The 24858-nt window shown below is 38.4% G+C and overlaps 1 protein-coding gene across 2 annotated transcripts in view; it reads left to right on the top strand.

The window, feature by feature from the left end:
• CCDC148 (coiled-coil domain containing 148) overlaps nt 1–24858 on the top strand; it is a 293851-nt gene that overhangs the window by 120799 nt on the left and 148194 nt on the right. For both annotated transcript variants that reach the window (XM_004375405.1, XM_012555281.2), the window contains 2 exons: nt 6704–6842; nt 11404–11610. In XM_004375405.1, the coding sequence (XP_004375462.1) occupies nt 6704–6842; nt 11404–11610 (346 nt within the window). The remainder of the gene's footprint in view (nt 1–6703; nt 6843–11403; nt 11611–24858) is intronic.

Raw genomic sequence — 24858 nt, 5'->3', positions numbered from 1 at the left:
GACTGCTCTGACAGGGACCACAATAGAGGGTCCCGGACAGAGCTGGAGAAAAATGTAGAACAAAATTCTAACTCAAAAAAAGACCAGACTTACTGGCCTGACAGAGACTGGAGAAACCCCAAGAGTGTGGCCCCCAGACACCCTTTTAGTTCAGTAATGAAGTCACTCCCGAGGTTCACCTTTTACCCAAAGATTAGACAGACCCATAGGACAAAACAAGACTAAAGGGGCACACCAGCCCAGGGGCAAGGACTAGAAGGTAGAAGGGCACAGGAAAGCTGGTAATAGGGAACCCAAGTTCAAGAAGAGAGAGTACTGACATGTCATGGGGTTGTTAACCAATGTCATAAAACAATATACGTACTAACTGTTTAATAAGAAGCTAGTTTTTTTCTGTAAACCTTCATCTAAAGTACAAGTTTTTAAAAAAGGCCCTTATGTTGGAGCAGCTGCCTGCCCCCAATCAGCTGAAGAGTATTTCTTTAGATGCTGGTCTCTGGCCACTTTGTGTCTTCATCTCTCTTGTCACTACATCCTCTCTTAGTACTTTCCTTCCAAACACTATTAGGATGTTACCATTAAGAAGTCATCTTTCTTCTCTTTGGTTAGCTGTCAGGATATCTTTGGCTGTAAGAGAATCCCAACCCAACTCAATTTAAACAATAAAGAGATTTCTTACCTTATTTAGCTCAAAGCTAAAGAAGTTCAAGTACGGTGTGGTCTGGTTTCTGCATTCTCTTGGTTTGCCTTCCTGCAGGTTAGATAACTTCTTCCCAGATGACTGCAGCAGTTTCACATAACACCATCCAGGAGCAGAAAGGACCTTTTCTTCCTTGTAACTCTTTTTAGGAGCCAGGACCTTTGCGCTAGAAGATTTCTCAGATTTCATTGACCAGAATTTGTTCTCTTGTCCATGCCTATACCAAACACTGATGAGACGAATGGGATGCTGATTGATAGCTTAAAATCAATCAAGATTCACTCCCATACCTGGTGATGGGGCCCATTTCCCCTGAAGCAGAGGCCTGATGGGGGATGGTAGATCAGGATTCCAGTGGGCAGGAGGCAGGGATAGGCAGTGCTTGTTATAACTACCTTTTCCTTAACACTTCTTGTGATGAATATAAGCATGTAATGGTTAAGATTGTGTGTCAACTTGGCTGGGCCATGATTCTCAGTGTTTAAATGTGATCACTTCCATGATCAAATATACTGTGAGTAGCCAATCAGATGAAAGGGAGTTTTCTTGGGGATGTGGCCTGCATCTGAATATAAGCAGATGTTTTGGCTTTTTGCTCTCTCTGGATCCTGCGGCTGCCTCCTGTCATCTCATCTCCAGTTCTTGGGATTTGAGCTAATCTTCTCAGCCTGTGAGCAGAGCCCTGCTCTATGACCTGCCATTCTTGGGCTTGTCAGCTTTTGTGGCTGCTTGACTTGGGAGAGGTCTCTACCCTTATCCACAGACTTGGGACATTCTAGCCTCTACAATCGCATGAGCTGTTTCCTTGATATAAATCTCTCTCTCTATATATATACATTTATACACTTTACTGGTTTTGCTTCTCTAGAAAACCCAGCCTAAGACAAAGCATACGGGGTGGTTGAGCCATTACATTTTCCTTTTAACAGGTTTTATGTTGATCATATTATATCAAAACTGCCACTAGGAATTATATTGCCTCTTAAAACTGGTGGTGAATGTAAGCAACAAAGGGTGGTTTAGAGCCTTGCTATCATCCCAGCTACTCCACCTCCAAAAAATATATATTTTTAGTAAAAATAGAATTTTCTATGTAAACTATTCTAAAAAACAATCTAAGTAAAAACACGGTGTTTGATAATGAAAATGCAGCTCCCAAATAAATCCTTCAGCCTTCTCTTCTAACTAGATTTCCATCCCTCACCCTTCCTATACGAAATCCTGGAGCTATCACTTTCAGAACTCTGCTATATTTTCACTTTCCTGTTTACTCCTCAGAAGAATGAGTCTTTGATGCTGGTGCAAGTTCTGACTTTACCCTATGGATCACTTTTTTTTTTTAATTCTTCAATTTAATGAATTTTGACCATGCTCCAGAGAGCCCACTTTATTCTGATTGTCAGCTCCCATGTATGAAGCCAAGCTGGGTTGAGCCAAGGAACCCTGGAGGTGAGAAACTGATAAATGGGAATGGATCTTTGGGGGAAGAGAATGACATACTCAAATATAATCCAAGGAGAGAGTCTAGTGACTGGAAATGGGCCTGGGACCAAGGAGTCCCCTGTAAACCAGGCTAAAAATCAGAGATGGATTTAGATTTGGACATTGGGGCTGGGTGGAGAGAAAGTTTCAGGAACCAGGCTGATTAGATTAGTATGGGTCGATTCAAGAAGACACCATTGAAAAGTGAAGTAGAGTTGTGTTTTCCAGAGAGTTATACCTGGCACAACCTGACAAGGGAATTGTGTCAGAGGTCTCTTTTGTCCACATTAATCCACTGGTGACTCACTGCAACCCTGCAACCCTGTTTCTTAGCGGAGGAGCAAAAAGTGTCCCCTGACACTGTTACACTTTAAGAGATAAGAGTTTTTCTTCAGGCCAGATTCACTATGGCCATTTGCCAATCTCGAGGCAGTTGTCAGATGCTGATAGGTGCATCAGCTAACCTTAGGAGCCACAAATTACCATCTTGCCTGCAAAGCTCCTTCACTCTGATAAAGTACACAACAGCTTTCAACCAGTTTGTAAATGCAATGTTTAGTTTCATAAACTTGTTTTCCTTGTTAAAGGACCTGTTAGCCTTATGTATTTTGTTTGCCATCGCTGGCTCCCATTCACCAAATGTATTTTGATGTTATGGAACCATCACCCTAGCGAAGTGGTTTAAATACGACTACAATGAAAACTGGTAGCTAAGTTAATTGCAAGTCAGTTTCCAATCTTTGAAATGACTCAAACAGGTAGAAGTGGGGAGACAATTGGCCTTGGTCAGGTTGTATTCTCACAGCCTTGTCATCTTCATTTTCTGAATTGCCTGTTTTGTCTCACTTCCTAGGAAATCATAATGAAATACTATCTGTGGACTTCAATTTTGGGGGTGGGGTGTGGTGGGAGGTGGTACTGAGTGGTAAATAGCTCACCCTTCTGCAGGCTGAAATTCCCCAAAGTGTTAGAAGTATTACATGTCATAAACCTGTAGACTATAAAATTTTGATGTGTTATGAGGTGTTTTAAATTAGAAAATTTCGACTGACAAAAATAAAATAGAAACTGCAGAGATCTGCCAAAGATTTTTTGTCTAATGGTATTTAAGAATTACAAAAGTTTCGGATAATTTTAAAGTATTCTTTCAAATTTTGGAGTCTTTTTTTTAATTCAGAAAATATTAAGGAATAAGAATATTTTTAAATATCTATGTAATTTAGCTAGTACTGAAAGTTTGGAGATTGAGTCCATCCAGAATCACCTCAGAAGAAAGGCCTGCTGATCTACTTCCAAAAACACTAGCTATTGAAGCCCCTATGGAACACAGTTCTACTCTGACACACATGGGGTTGCCATGAGTCAGAATCAATGGCAACTGGTTTGGTTTGGTTTTGGTCATCATAATCACCAACAAAACATTGAAATTAAACAAGAACCCTAGAAAGTAAAAACTAATCTTATTTTCAGCTATGTTATATAGATTTTCTCTGTATAATGAAAAGACACAGGTTTGATTAGTAAAGACGTGTCTGAATTTGAATTTAGAAATACAGATATATTGAATTTGATTTTATTTTAGAGGTTTAAAGGCTATGTTTCTAGGAAATAGCTACTTTGTCACTGTGAAGAAGTTATTATGTCTGAATATTCCTTTTAGATGTTTACTATCCGGAAGATTAACATGTACATACAGTGGTGGGAGTTTTTTTCCTCACATGCGATATTTCTAATGGAGATGTATGATTGTACCATTGTGTTGCCGATGTGAATATTTGTCTCAAGATTTAAGCCTGCAGTCTGGAAAGTGCTATAAATACTCTAAAAATAATACTATTGTGGGTATTTATGTATCATTTCTTTTAAGTATGTTTTTCATTTTTATTCTACATGTACTAGAAAAATGACTTACAATTTGCATAATTGTGGTAATTGAAAAAAGCTGTTGGGATGTGAAGCTTCTAAAATCAACAAGAAGGGCAAAAATGGATGCGATCATTGTTCACAGTGTACTTAGCTTGAAATACCTGGTTTTAATGTTATATTATCATTTCATATGTTTTAAGTGGTTTTAATTTTGTCACTAAAATGACACCTAATTAATACATTCACACAATGTATAAAAATATACTGAGTGCCACAAATTCTCCTGCAGCTATATTTATTTATAACAAAGTAAACTGCTAAATGTGTGCTTTTATGTGAAAAGCATTTTTGTAAATGTTTGCTATTTGCACTTTCTCTTCAAGGACAGTCATAATCTTGTACTACCATTCAGTATAAGAGATCATCAAAGCAATTAGTTTAGAAGTAATTCTTCATTTACCAAAGGCTTTAAACTATTTTTGAAAATTATGGGTAGGATTGCTAGTAGTTTATCTTAGGTTGGCATCTATAGAAGCAAAGCTGAAACAGGGATTGCTGTGACAGGTGATTTATTGGAGAAGGGGAGTGAGGGAAGTGGGAGAAAGGGCAAGGGGGAGATGGCTAAGCAAGGATGAGGTTTCAATGGAGACTGGCTGCATCTGATCCCATAGGGACGCTGTGAAGCACAGATGGTACCACAGAGTTGGACCCATCTTGAGGCAATTGGGCTGGGCTGGCATTCTGTTCCCCTATGTCCATCAGTCATTGGTTGTGCTTGGCCTTCGAAAGGGACCCCCTGGATAAGGCAGTTCCTATTTGACCCAAGACAATTTTCCAGAGAAGAGGAGAATCTGAGTTACTCGCCAAGACTAGCAGCATCTTGGTGAGGGGAACTCCAGCTAGTAAAGGTGATCTTGGTGGACACCAATGCATCCATTATATAGAGGAATGGTTTAATTTAAAAAAATGGAAAACTTGTTGGACCTATATTCTGTCACACACACTCACTCACAGAAACAGTTTAAAAGCATTAATGAGGACATGGACTTCAGGTCTCTTCTCGTTGCTTGCTGTGTAGTAATAGAGAATTTATGTGGCTAACTTTACTATTAAAACACCTTCATGCTGCCATGAATGGAAACACATTTCTTGAGAGAGGAGCTGATATATTGTCCATGAAGATATGAGGGCAATTTAAATGCCAAGTACACTCAGGCAAGCCTTTCTCCCTTGTTACTTCCCCTATTTGAAATGCTGTATTCACAGAAGTCTTGAACTGTCTGTAAATTCATAATTGATTCAGACAGAACCCAGATCCTTAGTGTATTCAGTGAATGAACTCATCTCAAATTCTTTCTCTGCAATTGATAATTAGGTCATACTCAAGAACTGTATTCTTCTTCCTGGTGGAACACCCCCATTGCTGTTTTTCTTCCCATTATAGAGCTGATAGAGAGGATTTTCTTTTCTCCTTTGAAAAAGACTTCCTCTCTTTAGCCACTTAACAGAGTAATGAAGTGCTTTATAGAAACTAGATAACCTTGCATGAGGACAGTGGAATTCCCATTAGTATCACTGATGCAGAAGGTGTTTTATTCTGTTTTCAATTGTCAAGTATTTTTCGGGGGCATAGAAGACATAGAAAAAAAAGTCTTTGAATTGCACAATTAATTTTAAAGTCAAAGATCACTGATAGAGTAGAAATAAACAATAGCAAATTTCCATCTTGAATCAAAGAGGTATTTGTTGCTAATATTATTCCCTCTGATTGCATCTGTATATGATTATTCTAATTTATTAAACAGGAATAATAATATGCAAATAAACTTAGGATACAAACAGAGCAGATTAATTCAGTTTAGAGTTCAAGCTGATATTGCAACCTTTTCACTCTGCTTAGGGCTTTGCTAATACTTTATATAGAACACAAACCAAGCCAGTTCTAAAGTGAAAAAAGGCCCTTTTAATGGCAGACATGTTGACAGAAGGCAACTTGAAGCGATCCTATTTACCAATGATTTCTTTAGTGATATGAAATGTGACATCACTTGTTATCCTTTTACTACCAATATCTAGTCTTACCCCCACAAACCAAGAAGTCAAGAGGATAATATAAAAGATAATTGTAGACTTGCCTTTAAAGTTAAACCTTAAATCAATGCCTTCCTCAGTCTTTATTTTCCTTTAGGTAGTTGTTCATTTAACTCTGTCTATATTTATATTTTCCTTCTGTCTGAACATGGGTACTTTGTTGAATAAGCAAAGTTCCTTTTTAATTTGTATGTTTAATAACTTAGTTTCCAATTTTTGTTTATTTGATCCATTGATCATGATTTTAAACATATCTGTGTAGGCAAGATAGAGTAATCTTAAAAATATTTTGTCTCATTGTCAAACTCATTCAGATTACGCCTGGATCTCATGGCAAGATCAAATAAAGGATTGAAAAAACCCAGAACCCATTGTACTAAACTTTAGAAACTTTCTGTACCAGACATCAAATTTGGCTAATGTATTAAAACATACACACAGGCATAACCCTCATGTTACATAGTTATTATCGCTTGCTAATAGTTTAAATTGCTTGAGCAGTTTGAACTCCCTTAGGCCCATCAACTACTTAATAATATGTTGTGGCATTATTATTCCTTCTAGAAACTTCCAGTTAAGTGAAGAAGACCACTGGATTTACCAGGCTATTTTGGATCAGTATCCTGGAGATCTCTTTGCCAGAAGGACTCTGTATCTGGACATGTTACGAAGATATTTTCCTCACAAATCTAGGCATGATCTGGTGAGTACTGGACCCTGCATACTGGCAAGTTAAATTGTTTTAGTGGTCCATATTGTAAAGCCACAAAACATATTTCTAAAATGGTACTCTAAAAATTATTTTTTCCTAGACTATTAAAAAAATAAAATTAAAGGTTGCAAGTCTGTGCAGGTCATTTTTCAAGTTTGTATGGTGCATATGAAGCAGGGGGCACCTCTGGCAACATTTACTACTCCTGTGCCTACTAGCCTCAGAGATCTTTACCATGACTCCCAAGGCCGCTTTCTAGTATTTGACCCTCAGATGCCCGCCCTCAGAGTTTCTGTCAGTGCTGGGCTTTGCCTGGAGGTAGAGTGCGCGTGCCTCCATCCACGGAGCCTGCCACCTTAGTCCTTCTAGTCCTGTGGAAGCTAATAATCTCCTTGGGGGCTGGATCTTACCTATACCCTCCCCACCACGACAATTCAGCTGGACCCTTCTAGATGGGTCTGAAACACAACAGCCCCAAATTCAGAGCTCAAAGGCGTGGCTGAAATTTCCCTGAAAGGTAAGGGAGGAATATTGTCTTGGTCTAGTTGACAAGACCACAAAGGCAAGAGCATAGTAGTTTCTATGTCAACAATTTTTAAATTATTCACCTTATTGCATAAATGAATCATACTTAAAAATATTATACTCTGAATTTTGGTAATTTTTAATTTTTAAATTAAACAAGTAACAATAATACTAACGTGTATAGAAGTTGACTGTGTGTCAATCATGTGTAAATTCCTATAATAGAAATAGCAGTGGATGAGAGTGGTACTCTTGTTATCCTTATTTTTCAGGTGAGGAAACTGAAACAAAGGCCACATAGCTAGTGTGACCATCCCTTCCCGTCCTCTCTTGTCCTCTCCCACCCACCACAACTCCTCCCATCCCCAAGTATTAGTTTTAAATCTGGCCTTTACTTTATAACAGATACCTTTAACATAATAAGCATGTTTCATAATAAATTTTTCACTCTGGATTTTAAAAAAATTGTTAATTTATCAAATTAGATCTTTTTTTCTTATTCCCTGTTGATTCTATTGAAAGAATTCTGTTACTAGCTGTCATTTTTAGCTTGGTAAATTTTTACATTTTCCTGCTATTAACTTGATAAAGATTTTTACATTTACTTCTTACACAGGCATACCTTGGAGATATTGCAAGTTTGGTTCCAGACCACTGCAATAAAGTGAATATCATAATAAAGCCAGTCAGACAAATTTTTTGGTTTCCCAGTGCATATAAAAGTTATGTTTACACTATACTGTAGTCTATTAAGTGTGCAATAGCATTATGTCTAAAAACAATGTACAAACCTTAATTAAAAAATACTTTATTGCTAAAAAATGCTAACCATCATTTGAGCCTTCAGCAACTCGTAATATTTTTGCTGGCTAGGTCTTGCCTCAATGTTGATGGCTGCTGAGTGATCAGGGTGGTTGTTGCTGAAGATGGGGTAGCTGTGGCAATTTCTTAAACTAAGACAATAATGAGTCTTGCCACATCGATTGACTCTTCCTTTCATGAAGGATTTCTCTGTAGCATGTGATGCTATTAAGACAGAATTTTACCCACAGTAGAACTTCTTTCAAAATTGGAGTCAATCCTCTCAAACCCTGCTGCTATTTTATCAACTAAGTTTATGTAATATTCTCAATCCTTCGTTGTCATTTCAACAAGTTCACAGCATCTTCACCAGGAGTAGATTTCATCTCAAGAAACCACTTTCTTTGCTCATTCATAAGAAGCAACTCCTCAGCCATTAAATATTTATCATGAGATTGCAGCAATTCAGTCACATCTTCAGCTCCACTTCTAATTCTAGTTCTCTTGCTTTTCTACCACATCTGCAGTTACTTCCTCCACTGAGGTCTTGAACCCCTCAAAGTCATCCATGAAGGTTGGAATCAACTTCTTCTAAACTCCTGTTAGTGTTGATATTTAGACCTCCTCCTATGAATCACAAATGTTGTTAATGGCATCCAGAATGGTGAATCCTTTCCAGAAGGTTTTCCAGAAGATTTTCAATTTACTATGCCCAGATCCATCAGAGGAATCGCTATCTATGGCGGTTATAGCTTTAAGAAATGCATTTCTTAAATAATAAGACTTGAAAGTTGAAATTACTCCTTGATCCATGGGCTGCAGAATGGATGTTGTGCTAGCAGGCATGAAAACAACATTAATCTCTTTGTACATTTCCATCAGAGCTCTTGGGTGACCAGGTGCATTGTCAATGAGCGGTAGTATTTTGAAAGAAATCTTTTTTTCTGAGCAGTAGTCCTCAACTACTGCTTAAAATATTGAGTAAACCATGTTGTAAATAGATGTGCTGTTATCCAGGCTTTGTTTTTCCATTTATAGAGCACAGGCAGAGTAGATTTAGCATAAGTGTTAAGGGCCCTAGGATTTTTGGAATAGTACGTGAGCATTGGCTTCAACTTAAAGTCACTAGCTGCATTAGCCCCTAACAAGAGAGTCAGCCTGTTCTTTGAAACTTTGAAGCCAGGCATTAGCTTCTCCTCTCTAGCTATGAAAGTCCTGGATGGCATCTTCTTCCAATATAAAGCTGTTTCATCTACCTTGAAAAGCTGTTGTTTAGTGTAGCCACCTTCATCAATTACCTTAGCCAGATCTTCTGAATAACTTGCTGCAGCTTCTACATCAGCACTTGCTTCACCTTGTACTTTGATGTATGGAGATGGCTTCTTTCCTTAAACCTCATGAACCAACCTCTGCTAGCTTCGGACTTTTCTTCTGCAGCTTCCTCACCTCTCTCAGCCTTTATAGAACTGAAGAGAGTTAAGGCCTTCTCTGGATTAGACTTTGGCTTAAGGGAATGTAGCTGGTTTGATCTTCTATCCAGACCATTAAAACTTTCTCCACATCAGCAATAAGACTGTTTTGCTTTCTTATCATTCATATGTTCACTGGAGTACAACTTTTAATTTCCTTCAAGAACTCTTCCTTTGTATTCACAGCTTGGCTAACTGCTTGGCGCAAGAGGCCTAGCTTTCAGCCTATCTCGGCTTTCGACATACCTTCCTCACTAAGCTTAATCATTTCTAGCTTTTGATTTAAAGTGAAAGATGTGCATCTCTTCCCTTTACTTGAACACTTAGAGGCCATTGTAGGGTTTTTAACTGGCCTAATTTCAATATTGTCGTGTCTCAGGAAATAGAGAGGCCCAAGGAGAGGGAGAGAGATGAAGGAACGGCCGGTTGGTGGAGCAGTCAGAACACACACAACATTTATTGGTTAAGTTACTGTCTTATATGTGCATGGTTCGTGGTACCCCAAAACAATTACAATAGTAACATCAAAGATCACTGATCACAGATCACCATAACTGTTATGATAATAAAGAAAAAGTTTGAAATATTACGAGAATTACCAAAATGTGACACAGAGACACGAAGTGAGCACATGCTTTTGGAAAAATGGCACTGATAGATTTGCTCGATGCAGGGTTGACACAAACCTTCAATTTGTAAAAACCACAATATCTGTGAAGCGCAATTAAATGAAATGCAATAGAACAAGGTGTGCCTATATTGGATTGATTATTAAGCATTTCAGCATCACGTATACCTTCTTTCTTAATGTTTGACAGATGCTAAGCATATTTTTGGCTTCTTTGGAACAAAGCTAAAAAGTTTACACATTTTAGCAATTGATATTTGGTTTAAATGAGGCCACAGTCTGCTTCACTGTGTACCTAATTAATCATACATAAAGCATTATTTTAGGTAGAAAGGACCTACCTTATCCTGCTTGCTAGCTGCTTGTCTCACACCACTTAGAGGCTAAATAATGTATCAAATTCTGAGGCTGGGTCTATACTGGCAAAATCAAAAATTATTTATATCAGTGACTCTCAACTTCCTGGGACACATTTTTATTAGAGGTGCCCTTCTGAATCATCTGCAGAGATTTTTCAAACTACTCAGTCTGTCACTGTTCTTGTTCTTCTGCCAACGCTCTGATACGTCCCCTGGTTGGGAATCACTGCCAAAAGGAGCTATTGCTACTGATGTGAAAGTGCCATGTCCCTCAGGAGTGGGAGGAGGAAAGCTAATGGTCATTGCTGTAATCACTTCAGGTATAAACATCTTAACATCTGAATGTTTCAGTAATTTATGACAAAGCTTATTTTTTCAGGATTATCGTCACAATTTTCTATTTATTAGCATGTTGTCTTAAATACTAAAACTGATTTAAACATGGGGTATCTTTTAAATTGCATATAGGGAAAATATTGCTCTCTGCTCATAGAATCATTCACCTTTGAGAAGTGAAGGTTGTTTTAGAGGCCACCAAGTTGACAAAGGACTGACAAAAGTTAAATGAATTGTCCCCAGTCTCCAATTAGTCACAGGCTCAGAACCCTGGAGCTGGCACCTGCTTCCTGTATTTACTATAAAGAAAATGTTTGTCCTCAATTTCTCAAAATCGTTGGTTATAATTTATTTGATTCATTTTGTAATAATGACTTCTAAAGTATAGGCTCACTTTCATAATGATAAATTTTTACTGTCTGTTATCTTTTCAGGTTGAACATGAGAAATATTGTGACCAATATCGCTTTGCTAGGGAGCAGCGAAAGATCTTAGTATCAAATTGGAATAAGAATAGGAAAGACTTTATACAGAAGGCTGTGATGACCCTTGCTGAGGCCTGTGCAACTCATGAAATGGAGAGTACATTGGCTAAAGACAGGAAAAAGCAACAGGAATTGTGTGCTGATCTGAAAGCCAAGGTAAGGTGCTTCCCAGAATGTGTTTCAGTATTTGCCTGATTGTTCATTTAAGAATCCACTTTTCCCTTTTTCCACAGACCCAACCTTCAGTTCAGTTTCTCTAAAAGGCCTATCTTAAATAAAAAATATGTTTGAACCATATGAAAATTACAGTTCTTTTAGGTCAAAAATAGTCAACAATCAACAACTGCATATGGATCAAACTAAAGCTACTAAAACAGCATGTTCATATTGAAGGTTTTGTTGAAATGTTCAACACCAACCATAGATGCTATACACCAAAGTGAGGTGCCGGACAAAACTGCAAAGGATAACTATAAAGTAAATGGCTGGTGCTAGTTCAAAGACTCTTGGGCCTCTCATTCAGATCAAAGATATAAAAGAAAGGGTCAAATTATGAAGACAAGAGAGGATTTTTGAAGACATCTGTTTGGGAGAGCTTGGTGAGCTGTATGGAAGCCCTCAACAAAGTGGGGGAGAGTAGATGGGGTTTGTCTCCTCCTCAGACCCAATGAGGGGGTCTCATGGATAGCTTGAAGAGCTTAGGGTGTAACCCCTGCAGTTGGGAGGATAGAGGACTGGTGTCTGAGCTGCCTCCGTGGTACAACTGAAAGCAAGAGTTGCTGCTGTGTTGGGAAACAACTGCACTCCTGGCCCTGTCACAGATGCATGGATCCTGGAGACCTGATGTGGGTATGGTCTCCCTAGGAGTGTTGGCAAGGGGCCACTCAATCGTACTGGGGTACAGCATACATACAGTAAAGTGCACAAATCTTGATTTCTCTATAATGATATAGTAGAAGGCTGACAACGAGAAGTGTTGATCCCTTGATAGAAAAAAATAGCCTGGCAAACGTTATTCTATAGTCATTAATAGCATATAAAAACAAATGTCTATGTTTTAAAGCATTAGAGGAAAAATGCCTATTTTGTATTTTTTTAAAAACAAAAAGATAAGTTTCTTTTGTCTTTTTAATTTTATTGTGATGAAAATATAAGTAACAAACATACAGCATCTCAGCAATTTCTACATGTACAATTCAATAGCATTGATTACATTCTTCAAGTTGTGCAACCATTCTCAATATCTTTTTCCAAATCATTCTACCACCATTAACATAAGTTCAATGCCCTGTAAGCAAAAACCTCCCTTTCCCTTTCCCTCCCACCCATGGGAACCGCTAGTAATCTTTGGTTTTTATGTATTTGCTTATCTCGTATAAGTCAGATCATACAATATTTGTCCTTTAATGACTGACTTATTTCACTCAGCCTTATGTTTTCAAGTTTCATTCATGTTGTGACATGCATCAGGACTTAATTTCTCTTTATGATTGAGTAGTATTCCATTGTGTATATACCACATTTTGTTTATCCATTTATCTATTAATGGACATTTGGGTTGTTTCTACACTTTAGCTCTGGTGAAAAGTGCAGCAATGAACATTGGTTTACAGGTTTCTGTCTGTATAATTGCCTTCACTTCTGTGTATGTACCTAGGATTGGGATTGTTGAGTCATGTGGTGGTTCTATTTTTACCTTTTTTGAGGAACTGTGAAACTGTTCTCCACAGTGGTTGTACCATTTCACATTCCTACCAGCAATGGATGAGGATTCCAGTTTCTCTACAACCTTGCCAACACCTGTTGTTTTCCGTTTTTTTTGATCATTGCCATTCTAATGGAGGTGAGGTGGTCTCTCATGGTCATTTTGTACCTGCTCTGCCTCAGGTAAGCCTTTGCTCACATTCCATCTCTCCTGGGAGACCTCAGTGTTTCCTTAAATTTCAGGCTAGTTTGTTGCCCTGTCATCTCTGCTCCCTAATGGGTTCAAGAAAAGTTCTGATGTTGTAGGTTGTTCAGCTATTTCTTGTGATTAGAGTAAGAGTGACAGTCTTTTCAGCTTTCTACATCCTAAATGGAAGCTGGAAGTTCCTAATGAAACACTACTTATCAATCATTTATGTTCCTTATTTAAGAAATCTTTGTCAGTGGCATGGGGTCATTTTCAAAGGCATCCTGCCCAAGATTCTTCTGCCCTACAGGGCCCCTGCCAGAAGGTGAGGGTACTCCCAAAACAGTGTGGTGGAATAACAAAAAATGGGGGCCTGGTGGTTGGAAGAGGAGTGATCAGTCAAAGGAAAACATGCATGGCCCACATCAGGTGAATTTTTGCCAGAATAGCCCAGCCAGCATTCAAGGCAAAAAAAACTGACAGGAGGGCAAGAGTCAGCATTAAATACATGTGGCTCCCTTAGGACAGCATCAGTCATCAGCCGAAGAAGAACTTTGCTGTCCTCTTCTTTACCTCTCCTCTTTTCCTTGCCCACCGTTGGACCCTGATGATCCAGGCATCCAGTGAATGAGAAGAACACTTTTGAGTAAAGAGGAAAGAGTCAATTAATCTCTTGGAACTGGACACTTTAATTTTTTAATTAAGGCTGTGTTTTGTGACTTAAAATGACCATGGAACTATCTGTCAACCAAAAAGTGAGCTGTGGATTCTGCTGAGTTTTCATCTAGTGACAGGAGAAACATCTGATTGGGAGACAAAGATAATGTAGTGCTTTGATTATTTCCTGCATACCATGCCATTCAATGTATCAGGCATACTCTACTGAGTGGCCAGCCTATATATCCCAGACAGTGTGAAAGATTATTTATATGTGTTTTCTGATATGTTATCCTCAATCACAAATCTAAGTTGAGATGTGTGGAGACTGCTGCAGAGTATTCACCCACTGAAATCAGGGTCTTGGTTCCATTAGGCAATATAATATGGAGTTTCCTTAGAAAAGCATGGTCACAAGATGGTGAACAAGTATCTCTGAACTCTTGGGGACGAAACCTCCAACGGGTATATGTGGGCAGAGAGTGGAGAAATTACAGTATAGATTGTGGTAAAGTGGATTCTATTTCCTATAGTGACAGTGCTGTCATTGGAGTTTGTGTTCCTGATCAAGGACTAAGGGTTAATAAATTATAAATGGGACAAAAATGTCATAAAAGAAAAGGGGTAAAACCTATAAATTCTATAAACCTTAAAAACCAAAACAAAAACGTTGCCTTCAAGTCAAATCCGACTCATAGCAACCCTGTAGGACAGAGTAGAACTGCCCCAGAGAGCTTCCAAGGCTGCCACATCTTTCTCCCACTGAGCAGCTGGTGGGTTCCAACGCCAGCCTTTCAGTTAACAGCTGAATGCTTAACTATTGCACCACTAGGGCTCCTTATAAGTTCTATAGTAACTTAAAATGCAAAATTATGCTCTTGATTTTTTTTAACATAGAAGGAAATTTGGAAATTTATCCCTACCCTTCATTTTACAAGGTTGAAAACTGAAGTCCTGAAAGATGAAGTGACTTGCCTAAGGTTCATACCAGCTCATTCGACTAGAAATTCAGCCCCACGCAGCTTCACTTACAAGAGTCCTGCAAAGTAAGAGAAGATATTTATTACTGTGGACCCCAGTGTGCTATAAAGCAGATCCACAGAATGTTAAAAATATTACTTCCTTGTGTCATAAATTTGACCTTTCTAAAGCTAATATGCTAGCTATAATAAACATTAATTAAACATTTAACCATACTTTTGTTCTTAGCCTTAGAATTTAAAAAAGAGCTTTTGGAGAATGATTTAGATGATTCGTATCTTTTAAGAAAAGTGTTAAAGGAGTTTTGAAATAATGTGCTCTCTTTTGGTTTTCTGTCAGTAACTGTTGCTGTAGCTAGCAGAGCCATTCAGGCAGGGCCAGAAGGTGAGAGGAAAGGTGGAATACAGAGCTCCCACCAAATCTGCTCTTTGATCTCCAGACTACCAGCTCCTCCCCATTATCCAGCCTAAACCATTCCATTAGTTATGAACATGATCCTATGGCATGGCTGGGGAACATCATTCCCAGATCCACCTCACAATTGGCTTTCTCTGTGCTAGGTGGCCAAGTGCTACTGGGGAAAACTCAACTTCAGCTGGGCTCTCAATGCCACGTGCGAAGCCTCTGTCTTTCCTCAGTTAACGTCCTCTCCCTGTTCCTCTTGTGGATGTTCCAGAGGGTCATCACTCTTCTCAAGACCCTTACCTAACACCATATACCCTCAACCCTACATTCCCAGAAGATAACCCATCTCCTACTTTATCAAGAATGTTAAGTCACTGAGGAGTGAAAACAACCTCTAATTCCTGCCTCTCTCATCCTATGTCTTTATCTTCTGTCAGTTTCACACTTCATCCAGATGCAGGGTGTGATGCCTTCTACATGTTCAAGTCCAGACTTTCCTTATATTTTGGATTCTGACCCATCTAGCTTTTTTAGAAACTTGGTTCCATCAAATATCCCCTTTTCTTATTTTCATCTCTCTTATTCTGTGGGGTGTTTCCTTCAGCCTATAAGCTTGGTGAAGTCTTTCCTACCCAAATGAAATCTTCTCCGGACTCTAAGTTATTCTCTAGCTATTGGACAGTCGCTATCTCTACCCTTTCACTTGAAATCAAAACGTCTGATCTCCCACTTTACCAAAATCCTCTCTCCAAGGTTACCAGTGATGCCTATGTTACCCAGTCCAGTGGCTGCTCTTCTATCCTGACCTGCTGGACCATTCTGCTTCATTTCTCACTGCTGACCACTCACTCATTGACTTTCTTCATTCTTCAGCTTCTGTAAGATTATTTACTTTGCAGTATCTTAAAGTGGTTCTTCTTAGTCTGCTTGTGTGTTTCTCATTGTCTGCCTACTCCTAAAACTCTGGTATTCTCCAGGTTTCTGTCCTTGCTCTCTGTTCTTCTCTCTCTACTTTATTGACCCCCAACCACCCTCATGGTTTTAGCTACGCTTTGATCTAATTACTTTCATATCTTTTTTTTCCCCCATCCCTGAACAATTCTCTCTTGAATTTCATATATCTACCTACATGCTGGTTATATCAGTTTTGAAGTCCATAGATGCCTCAAACTCAGTGTCCAAAATGGAAATCTTTATTTTCCTCTGGAAAATTTGCACTTCTTTCTTGAAGTATATCTTAGCTTCCTCTTCTCCATCATCTTCATAGCCATTTACCATCTTGGAAAAATTTTATCTCTTAGTATCTACCCCTTCCTTTCTGTCACTAGGTCCTGGCCATTTTGCCTGACCTGCTACATTAGACTGTGCTTTACATCCTGCCCTTCTGAAATCTTTCCTCTAAATTGCAGGCATAATGCTCTCTCTACAATGCAAGTTGGGTTTTGCCATCCCCTGATGGTAACTCTTCAATGGCACCTCATTGTTTACAACATGGCCACACTTCTTAGAATGGCGTTCTAGGCCTTCAATGACTTGGACCCCTGCTTTCTCTCTGGCCTCCTTTATATACTTTACACTCTAGAAACAGCAAAGTCCTTGTAATCTGCTTTCCCCCAACCCTGCTACTGCATAGCACCTCACTCTGTTTCCTATTTCTGTGCCTTCTCTCTCGCTATTATTGTCTGTGGCTGGAATGCCCCTCCTACCTTCCTTTGTCTGGCTAAATCTTATTCATCTTCAAGAGTCAGCTCAAATATCGGCTATAGGAAGACTTCCTTGAGTTGCCAGCTAGATTCAATGTACTCTCTGTTCTCCCTAACCCCTTGTATATAACTCTGACTTGCCAGTGATCATGGTACACTGAAAAATATGTCCCCAACATGACTGCAAGCGGAAACTGCATCTTATTCGTCTTGGTATACCGCATCCCCATCCACATTAGATTTTTTAAAGTGTCTGGAACATGGTAAGTGCTCGATAACTTTTGTTAAAGTGAAATGTATAAGCCTTATGCTTTTTTTTTCCTTCTCAATACTTCCTGGTATAGTACTATTTTTAGTCCCTTCCTTCCATGTTATTTATGAGGAAACTTGCTGTATAAACAAGTGTATGGATATGGGAAGTCAGTAAGAAATGAAGTCTTAATTGTCAACATTGAATGTGTGACTGTGCTGAGAAGTCAAATGTGGTTTTAAAAATAAAACCAAGCTACCTGGAAAACTGAGGGATATTTCAGGCATGAACAAAATCATCAGGCACTCAGTTTTCTTCTCAACCTCATCTTGCTTTAGTTCTCCTTCTCCCCATCTCTAACTGAATGTGTGACCTAGTCAAGAAGCCACAACAGTTACAGAAATCAGGTCATGATGGAGTAGGTGATGCTTTATTGAGTAAATATCTGAACACTCTCTCTGTATAGTAATAGTTCCCTACCACATCAACTACTCCCTTAAACCACCTACTCTATATATTTTAGCCTCCCTTGCTCTTGGAGAACAGACATGTGACTTAGGTCCCACAAATCAGAGGGTGAGTGGTAATTTAAATCAAAATAGAAAGCTTTATGAATTCTGGTTCTAGCTATGATGAGCAGCTGATATCAGACTTACCCTTATACTGTAACTAACTATAAAAACTAGACAAAATATATTAAAAAACTGTTTTGCAGGCATTGGGCAAAAGAAGGATCTTTGAAATAAGGAAAGCTTTCAAGGTGAGCTTATATTCACTCATGCTTTGTTTCTGAGGTGAGGTGCTTTCTTTCTAATATGAGGTGGAGGAAAATAGAACCCAAGCAGAGAAAGATAGTCTGTTAGGTGGACGACACAGAGATTGGAGTTTGAGGTGGCAAAGGCAGCTGAGATTTGGGGGACAGGGTACCAAAAATTAGGAAGTGGCAGATAAAGAGCCCCCAAAATGTGTTTGCAAATATCCAAGTGTCATTTCCAGCTTGTAAGCTATGAATGCACAGGGTGAGATACCAAAATGCCAACAGACTTTTAGCTCAGTGGTGAAGTCACTTCTGAGGTTCACCGTTCAGTGGGGGATTGGACAGCCCCATAAAATAAAACGGGACTCATGAGGCACAACAGTCCAGCGACAAGGACTAGAAGGCCGAAGGAGACAGGAAAGCTGGTGATAAGGAAACCAAGGTTGAGTAAGGACAGTGTTGATGTGTAGTGGGGTTGTTAACCATTGTCATAGGGCAACATGTGTACTGTTTAATGAGAAACTATTTTTTTCTGTAAACCTTCATCTAAAGTGAGAATAGCAGCACAACTGGAAGAGCGTAGTCGATGTCACTGAACTGTGCGTGTAGAAATTTTTGAAGTGGTATATCTTTGGCTATGTGTATTTTCACCAAAAAAAAAGAAAAGGTCAAGAAGGGAGAGGGTTGACATGTCGTGGGGTTGTTAACCAATGTCATAAAACAATATGTGTACTACTGTTTAATGAGAAAGTATTTGTTCTATAAACCTTCACCTGAAGTACAATAAAAAAATAAATAAATAAAAAGGAAACAAAATGCCAACAGAGAATAGCTTCTGTAAGACTGAGAACTGAATAGGAATTTCAGAGATCACATAGTGTTGGGAGTTGTAGGAGTTCTGGTCCAGTCAGGGTGAAAAGATCTTGGTGAACACTCTATATATTCAGCGGAAACTCCGTTAAGGCCATGCTTTAGGAGTTAGGGCTACACTTTAGGTTTATGAACAAAATTGAAATAGAACTACCCTAACAAAGCTAAAATAAAGCATCAACAGGATTCAGGAGTTTTGCTAGCAGTTTAACTGCCTGCAAGACTAAAACTCAAGGCTGTTTAGAGAAAAATAACCTCATCCAGAGCCTCTGCAATGTATCATCTGCAATGTCCAGCATACAATAAAAATTACCAGACATTAAAAAACACAGAGAAAAGTGACCGATAGTTAATCAAGGACTAAAAAAAACTCACAAATGATACAGATACTGTAGTTAGAAAGCAAGGATTTCAAAAAATGATGATTACTATATTAAAGAAAATGGAAGAAAATTTGGGCAAAATGAAATGAAAAGATGGAGTATTTCAACAGAGAATTAGAATCTATAAAAATTAATCAAACGGATATTCTAGAAATGCAGAATGTAATACCTGAAACTAAGAATTAATTAGATGAGCTTTAACAGCAGGCTAGACTTAGCAGAATACAGGATTAGTGAACTTAAAGACAGGTCATAGAAAATATTACTATCTATATGGGATCAAAATGACAACAGCAACTTGAAAGATTAGATAGAAACCTTAGGGGGCAATGAATTTATGTTAATGGGGAGGAACAGCTCAGAAAAGGAGGGTGAGAATGGCTGCACAACTGGAAGAATGTACTCAATGCCACTGAATTGTACATGTAGAAACTGTTGAATTGGTGTATGTTTTGCTGTGTATATGCTTAACAATAATAACAAAACTAAATTTAAAAAATATTAAAACTGAAGCACATAGAGGTAAAAGAATAGGATAAAAAGCAGAACAGAGTAGAGAGCATAAGAGAGATGTGAAACATGGTTAAAAGGTTTAATATATACATAGTACATAATTAAAGTCCCAGAAAGAAGGGAGAGAAAATAAGATAAAGGCAATGTTGAAGAAATAATGTCCAATAACTTACCAAATCTGGTGAAAGACATTACCCTTTATTTTCAAGACGCTCAGCAAATCCCAAGTCGGATAAATGCAAAGAAAACCGTATATAGGCATATAATAGTCAAGTACTGAAATCAAAGATAAGGAGAAGGGGAGCTATGTGACAGACAGGCATAGCACAGAGACTCGTTTTGCTGATGTGGTCATGAGCAAAGGCAGCAGTGGTGATGACAGCAACTTCTCAGTTGTGCTAGTGTGGCTTTTACCAGGCCAGCTCTGTAGTGTGGAGTTCTGGCTGTTATTCTAGGAAATTTTGTCTAGATCTTACTTCTTAAAATCTCAAAGCTTTTCTAAGCTGTCTAAAATCCTGTAATTAATACTTCCCTGCTTAAACTAACTAGAGTAGATTCTGTTGTGTGCAACTAAGAATGCTGATGCAGATGATGTCTGAATCCTTCTATGCCATTCTGATTGGTCTGCTTGTTGACTGCAGATTAGAGATGGAAAAGAATCAGAAACAGTAATGACCAATTACTCTCTTGGTCCAAGCTGGAATTGTTCCTATAGGCACACAGGACTTCCCCTCTTTCAGATTACCTTATTGGCAAAGGTACCAGAAAAGGCTTACCCATTAGTCATGTGGCCTGAATGACTGGCTGCAGGGGAAAGGATGCTTTCACCACATAGTAACAATCTATCAGTGTCTATAGATGTCATTTTACTTCTATTTACATTTCTGGCATAATCGCAGTGGGTGCTTCCTTGGTAAAGCAGGTTGCTTCTTGGGCATTAGGAAGCCTCACATCATATTTTTCACATACTTTCTGTCTAGAGAAGGAAAACAAAAACAAAAAAAGCCACAATTGGAGAAACCTGCTATCCAGTTTGAAATGGCAAGGACTCAGTAGCATCTGTCAATTTAAGGCATTTGTTCTTGAGTGTTTTGGTGTGACCTACTGTACCATGCACCAGCAGCACAATCAGTGTCATCAATGAATCCCTTCATTACCTGCTTCCCTATAGTCTCTGCAGTTGAGGGCATTCATAGAGAAGTTCTCTGTGGTTAACCATGGGTATAACACTGGCAAAAGCAAGAGAGCCCTGAGGAATCAGGCATCGGTGCCAGAGTGATTTTTGGTCACAGTGGCAGATGGCATTTCCTCTGTACAGCTATATTGTGCTTTCTGTGGCTCTTGGCAGGTAGCTAATTGAAATTCCACTGGGTTTGGGGACTTGATGAATTTGCATATTAGTTCCAAATAAAATATTCAAAGTAGCCCCACTCTTAAAATGTCTTAGTTTTTAAAAGTGTATTTGTCTGCACTGGGGTCTATTTTATAAAGTCTAAAAGAGGCTGTACTTTTTAATGTTCTTTATAATGAAAGCCTTATATTTCAGAGGTAAGTCATAACAGTATCTCACAAGATGCTTTGTAAATGAGGATACTTGGTCTGGCATATAGATGTTTGCATTTTACAGTGATTTTATGCAATACAACTTCAGGCAACCATAATCTCCAGTACTGAGTAATTTAAGAGTGGAAGCCACAAGTTGACATTGGAAAGCTAATGTACTTAATACATGTTAAAAATAAATATATAACTATTAAAATGCTTTTTTAAAGTGTGTCTGATGGAACAGAATAGAGAATTCAGAAATAGACCCACACACCTATGGTCAGTCAATTTCCAACAAAGATAAAATTCAATAAAGAAAGAGTAGTCTTATCAACAAATGGTGCTGGAACCTTGAATATCCAGATACAAAAAATAAATGAATTTTGATACGTATCTCACCCCCTACACAAAAATTAACTCAAAATGGATCATAGACCTAAATATAAAACTGAAAACTACAAAATATAGGAAAAGAACACATAGGAGAAAATCTTAATGACTTTGGGTTGGGCAATAATTTTAGATACATTCCTAAAAGAAAAAAATAGATAAGTAGGATATTCTCAAAATTAAGACCTTCTCATTGAAAGACACTGTTGTCACTGGGAGAAAATATTTGTAAATCACATATCTGATAAAGGAGTCGTATCCAGGATTTATAACAAAAATTCTCAAAACTCAATAAGAAACAAACAACCCGATTTAAAAAAAGGTGGGGAGCAAAATATTTGGACAATCACTTCACCAAATAAGGTATACAGATGGAAAATAAGACATGAAAAGATGCTCAACATCATTAGTCATTAGAGGAATGCAAATTAAAACTACAATAGATATTAGTATATATCTATATCTATTCCTCCTCTCAAAAAAAAAAAATACATTGTAGTTGAGTTGATTCCAGCTCACAGCAACCCTATGGGACAGAGTAAAACTGCTCTATGGGGTTTCCAAGGCTGTAACTTTTATGGAAAGGAGCTCTGGTGGCACAGCGGTTAAGCACTTGGCTGATGACGGTTCAAATCTACCAACCGCTCTGTGGGAGAAAGATGGCGCAGTCTGCTTCCATAAAGATTATAACCTTGGAAACCTTACCGGCCAGTTCTACCTCGTCCTATACGGTTGCTATGAGCCAGGATCGACTCCATGGCAATGGGTTTCATTTAGTTTTTTTAAAAATTTTTTTTAATCTTTACGGGAACAGACTGCCACATCTTTCTCCTGTGGAGTGGCTGATGGGTTCAAATTGCTACCCCTTTGATTAACAGCCTGTTGTTGTTGTTGTCATGTTGTTAGGTGTCATCCAGTTGGTTCTGACTCATAGCGACCCTATATACAACAGAACAAAACACTGCCCGGTCCTATATTTCTATATTTGAGCCTATTGTTGCAGCCACTGTGTAAGTCCATCTCGTTGAGGGTCTTCCTGTTTTTTGCTCACCTTCTACTTTACCAAGCATGCTGTCCTTCTCTAAGGACTGATGCCTCCTGATAACATGTCCAAAGTAAGTGAGACGTAATCTCACCATCTTTGCTTCTAAGGAGCATTCTAGCTGTACTTCTTTACATACCTATTGGAAAGTCTAAAATTAAAAAAAAAAAAAATCTTCACCAAGTATTGACGTAGATGTGGAGCAACTAGAATTCTCATGTACTATTGGTGAGAATGCAAAATGATACCGTCACTTTGTAAAAATTTTGACAGTTGTTTATAATGTTAGACATATGCTTATCACATGACCCAGAAATCCTACTCCTAGGTATTTACCCATTTTAAATGAAAAACCTATGTTCACACAAAAACGTGTAAGTGAATATTTATAGCAGCTTCAGTTGTAATTGCAAAACCTGAAAGTAACCCAAATTTCCTTATCTAAGGGAGAGATAAACAAACTGTGATGCAGTCACACAATGGGATATTACTCAGCAATAAAAAGCAAGGAATTACTGATACATGCAACAACACAGACAGATCTCAAATGCTGCGTTATGCTAAGTTAAAAAAGCTGGACACAATTGCCTACATACTATATGGTTCCATTTATATGACATACTTGCAAAGACAAAACTACAGAAACAGAGAACACATCATGATTTCCAGGGACTGGGGTGGGAGGGATTCCCCTAGCCAGCAAAAAGAAGGGAAGGAGGAAAGGCACACTACCAGCCTTCAACTTTATTTTCCAGAAATTGCACATTCTGGTCCCATTTATCTGCCATGAACCAGAACTTAATCATACCTTCCATAACTGGCTGCAAGCTGGGAGAAATGTAGTCTATTTCAGGTGGTAGATACTCAGCTAAAACTCAGAGGTTTATTACTCTGGAATAAGGGGAGAATAGATAGGAAGACAACCAGCAGACTCTGCAGGAGTAATGGAGGTGGCTGTGAGTTACCAGCAAGAGATTGGGGCTACCCGCCTCCCTAAGACACTACCTCTGCTTCAGGTATTCACTCAAAGGTTCTCTATGGCCATTTCACTGTCCGACCAACTACAGGGCCCCGGGAGCTCAGTTCTCTTGGAGGCCTGCAAATATGGAGCTTTTTATAGGGATAATTCAGAAAAATAAAGACCTGGTTAAGTGGGAGCTCTAGTCCTTACCTTCTGTCAGTCCTCATTGGTGACATCTACTCTTCCTCCTGTCCAATCCCCCTCTATCTGTGCTTGCTATGTGATTGCCAAATGTTTGTGAAATAAATAAATGAAATGTTTGCCTTGAAAACTAATAGGTTAAACTGTGTCAAATTGTAGTTATTGTAAATTAGAAATGGTTGAATATTAGCAATTTCATGTGGCAGAACCTAGTATGTAGATAACTATAAAGTGTGTTGGCTCCTTTTAAAATACATATAATGATACATCAATGTTTAACTTTCTCTAGAGATCTGCCCTTTGCACATAATACGTCCTCCCAGTTCTCCCTGTGCTCATCTCCCATGTTATATTTATTCCATCTGATGTAAAATTTTGTTTGTATTTCTGTTTATTGCTAGACTCTAAACGTATTCAGGGAAGAATCCATTTTTTTATTTATTTTTGTATTCACCAATGCCTAATGCCATTCCTAATCCATAATAGGTACTCAAGGACCAGCATTAATTCAGTACACCCTTAAATAAGTTGTATCAAATTGACCTCAAGTAAAAAATTCTATAGTAGGAATCTTATATACTTATTTACCTTCTGTGGTAATCTACTTGTGCTTCAAATTGTTCACATCTGGCTTTCATGTTCTTCATGGTTTTAAAAAAATTGCATTGTAAAATCTATTCATGACGGAGTTCTGGCAAAATGACACTCTAGGCAGAAGCACCATGCCCTCCATAGCAAAGATCTGAAAAACTAAGCCGAACAGAAAATACAACAATCCTGAAACCCTAAAACATCAAGTGAAGAGATAAAGAACTCAGCCAAGCACCAAATGGAGTGAGAAAACTGACAGAGAAC

Source organism: Trichechus manatus, unplaced genomic scaffold (genome assembly GCF_000243295.1).
Source record: "Trichechus manatus latirostris isolate Lorelei unplaced genomic scaffold, TriManLat1.0 scaffold00036, whole genome shotgun sequence".
NCBI classification, from domain to species: domain Eukaryota; kingdom Metazoa; phylum Chordata; class Mammalia; order Sirenia; family Trichechidae; genus Trichechus; species Trichechus manatus.
This window is presented reverse-complemented; position numbering and strand designations above follow the sequence as displayed.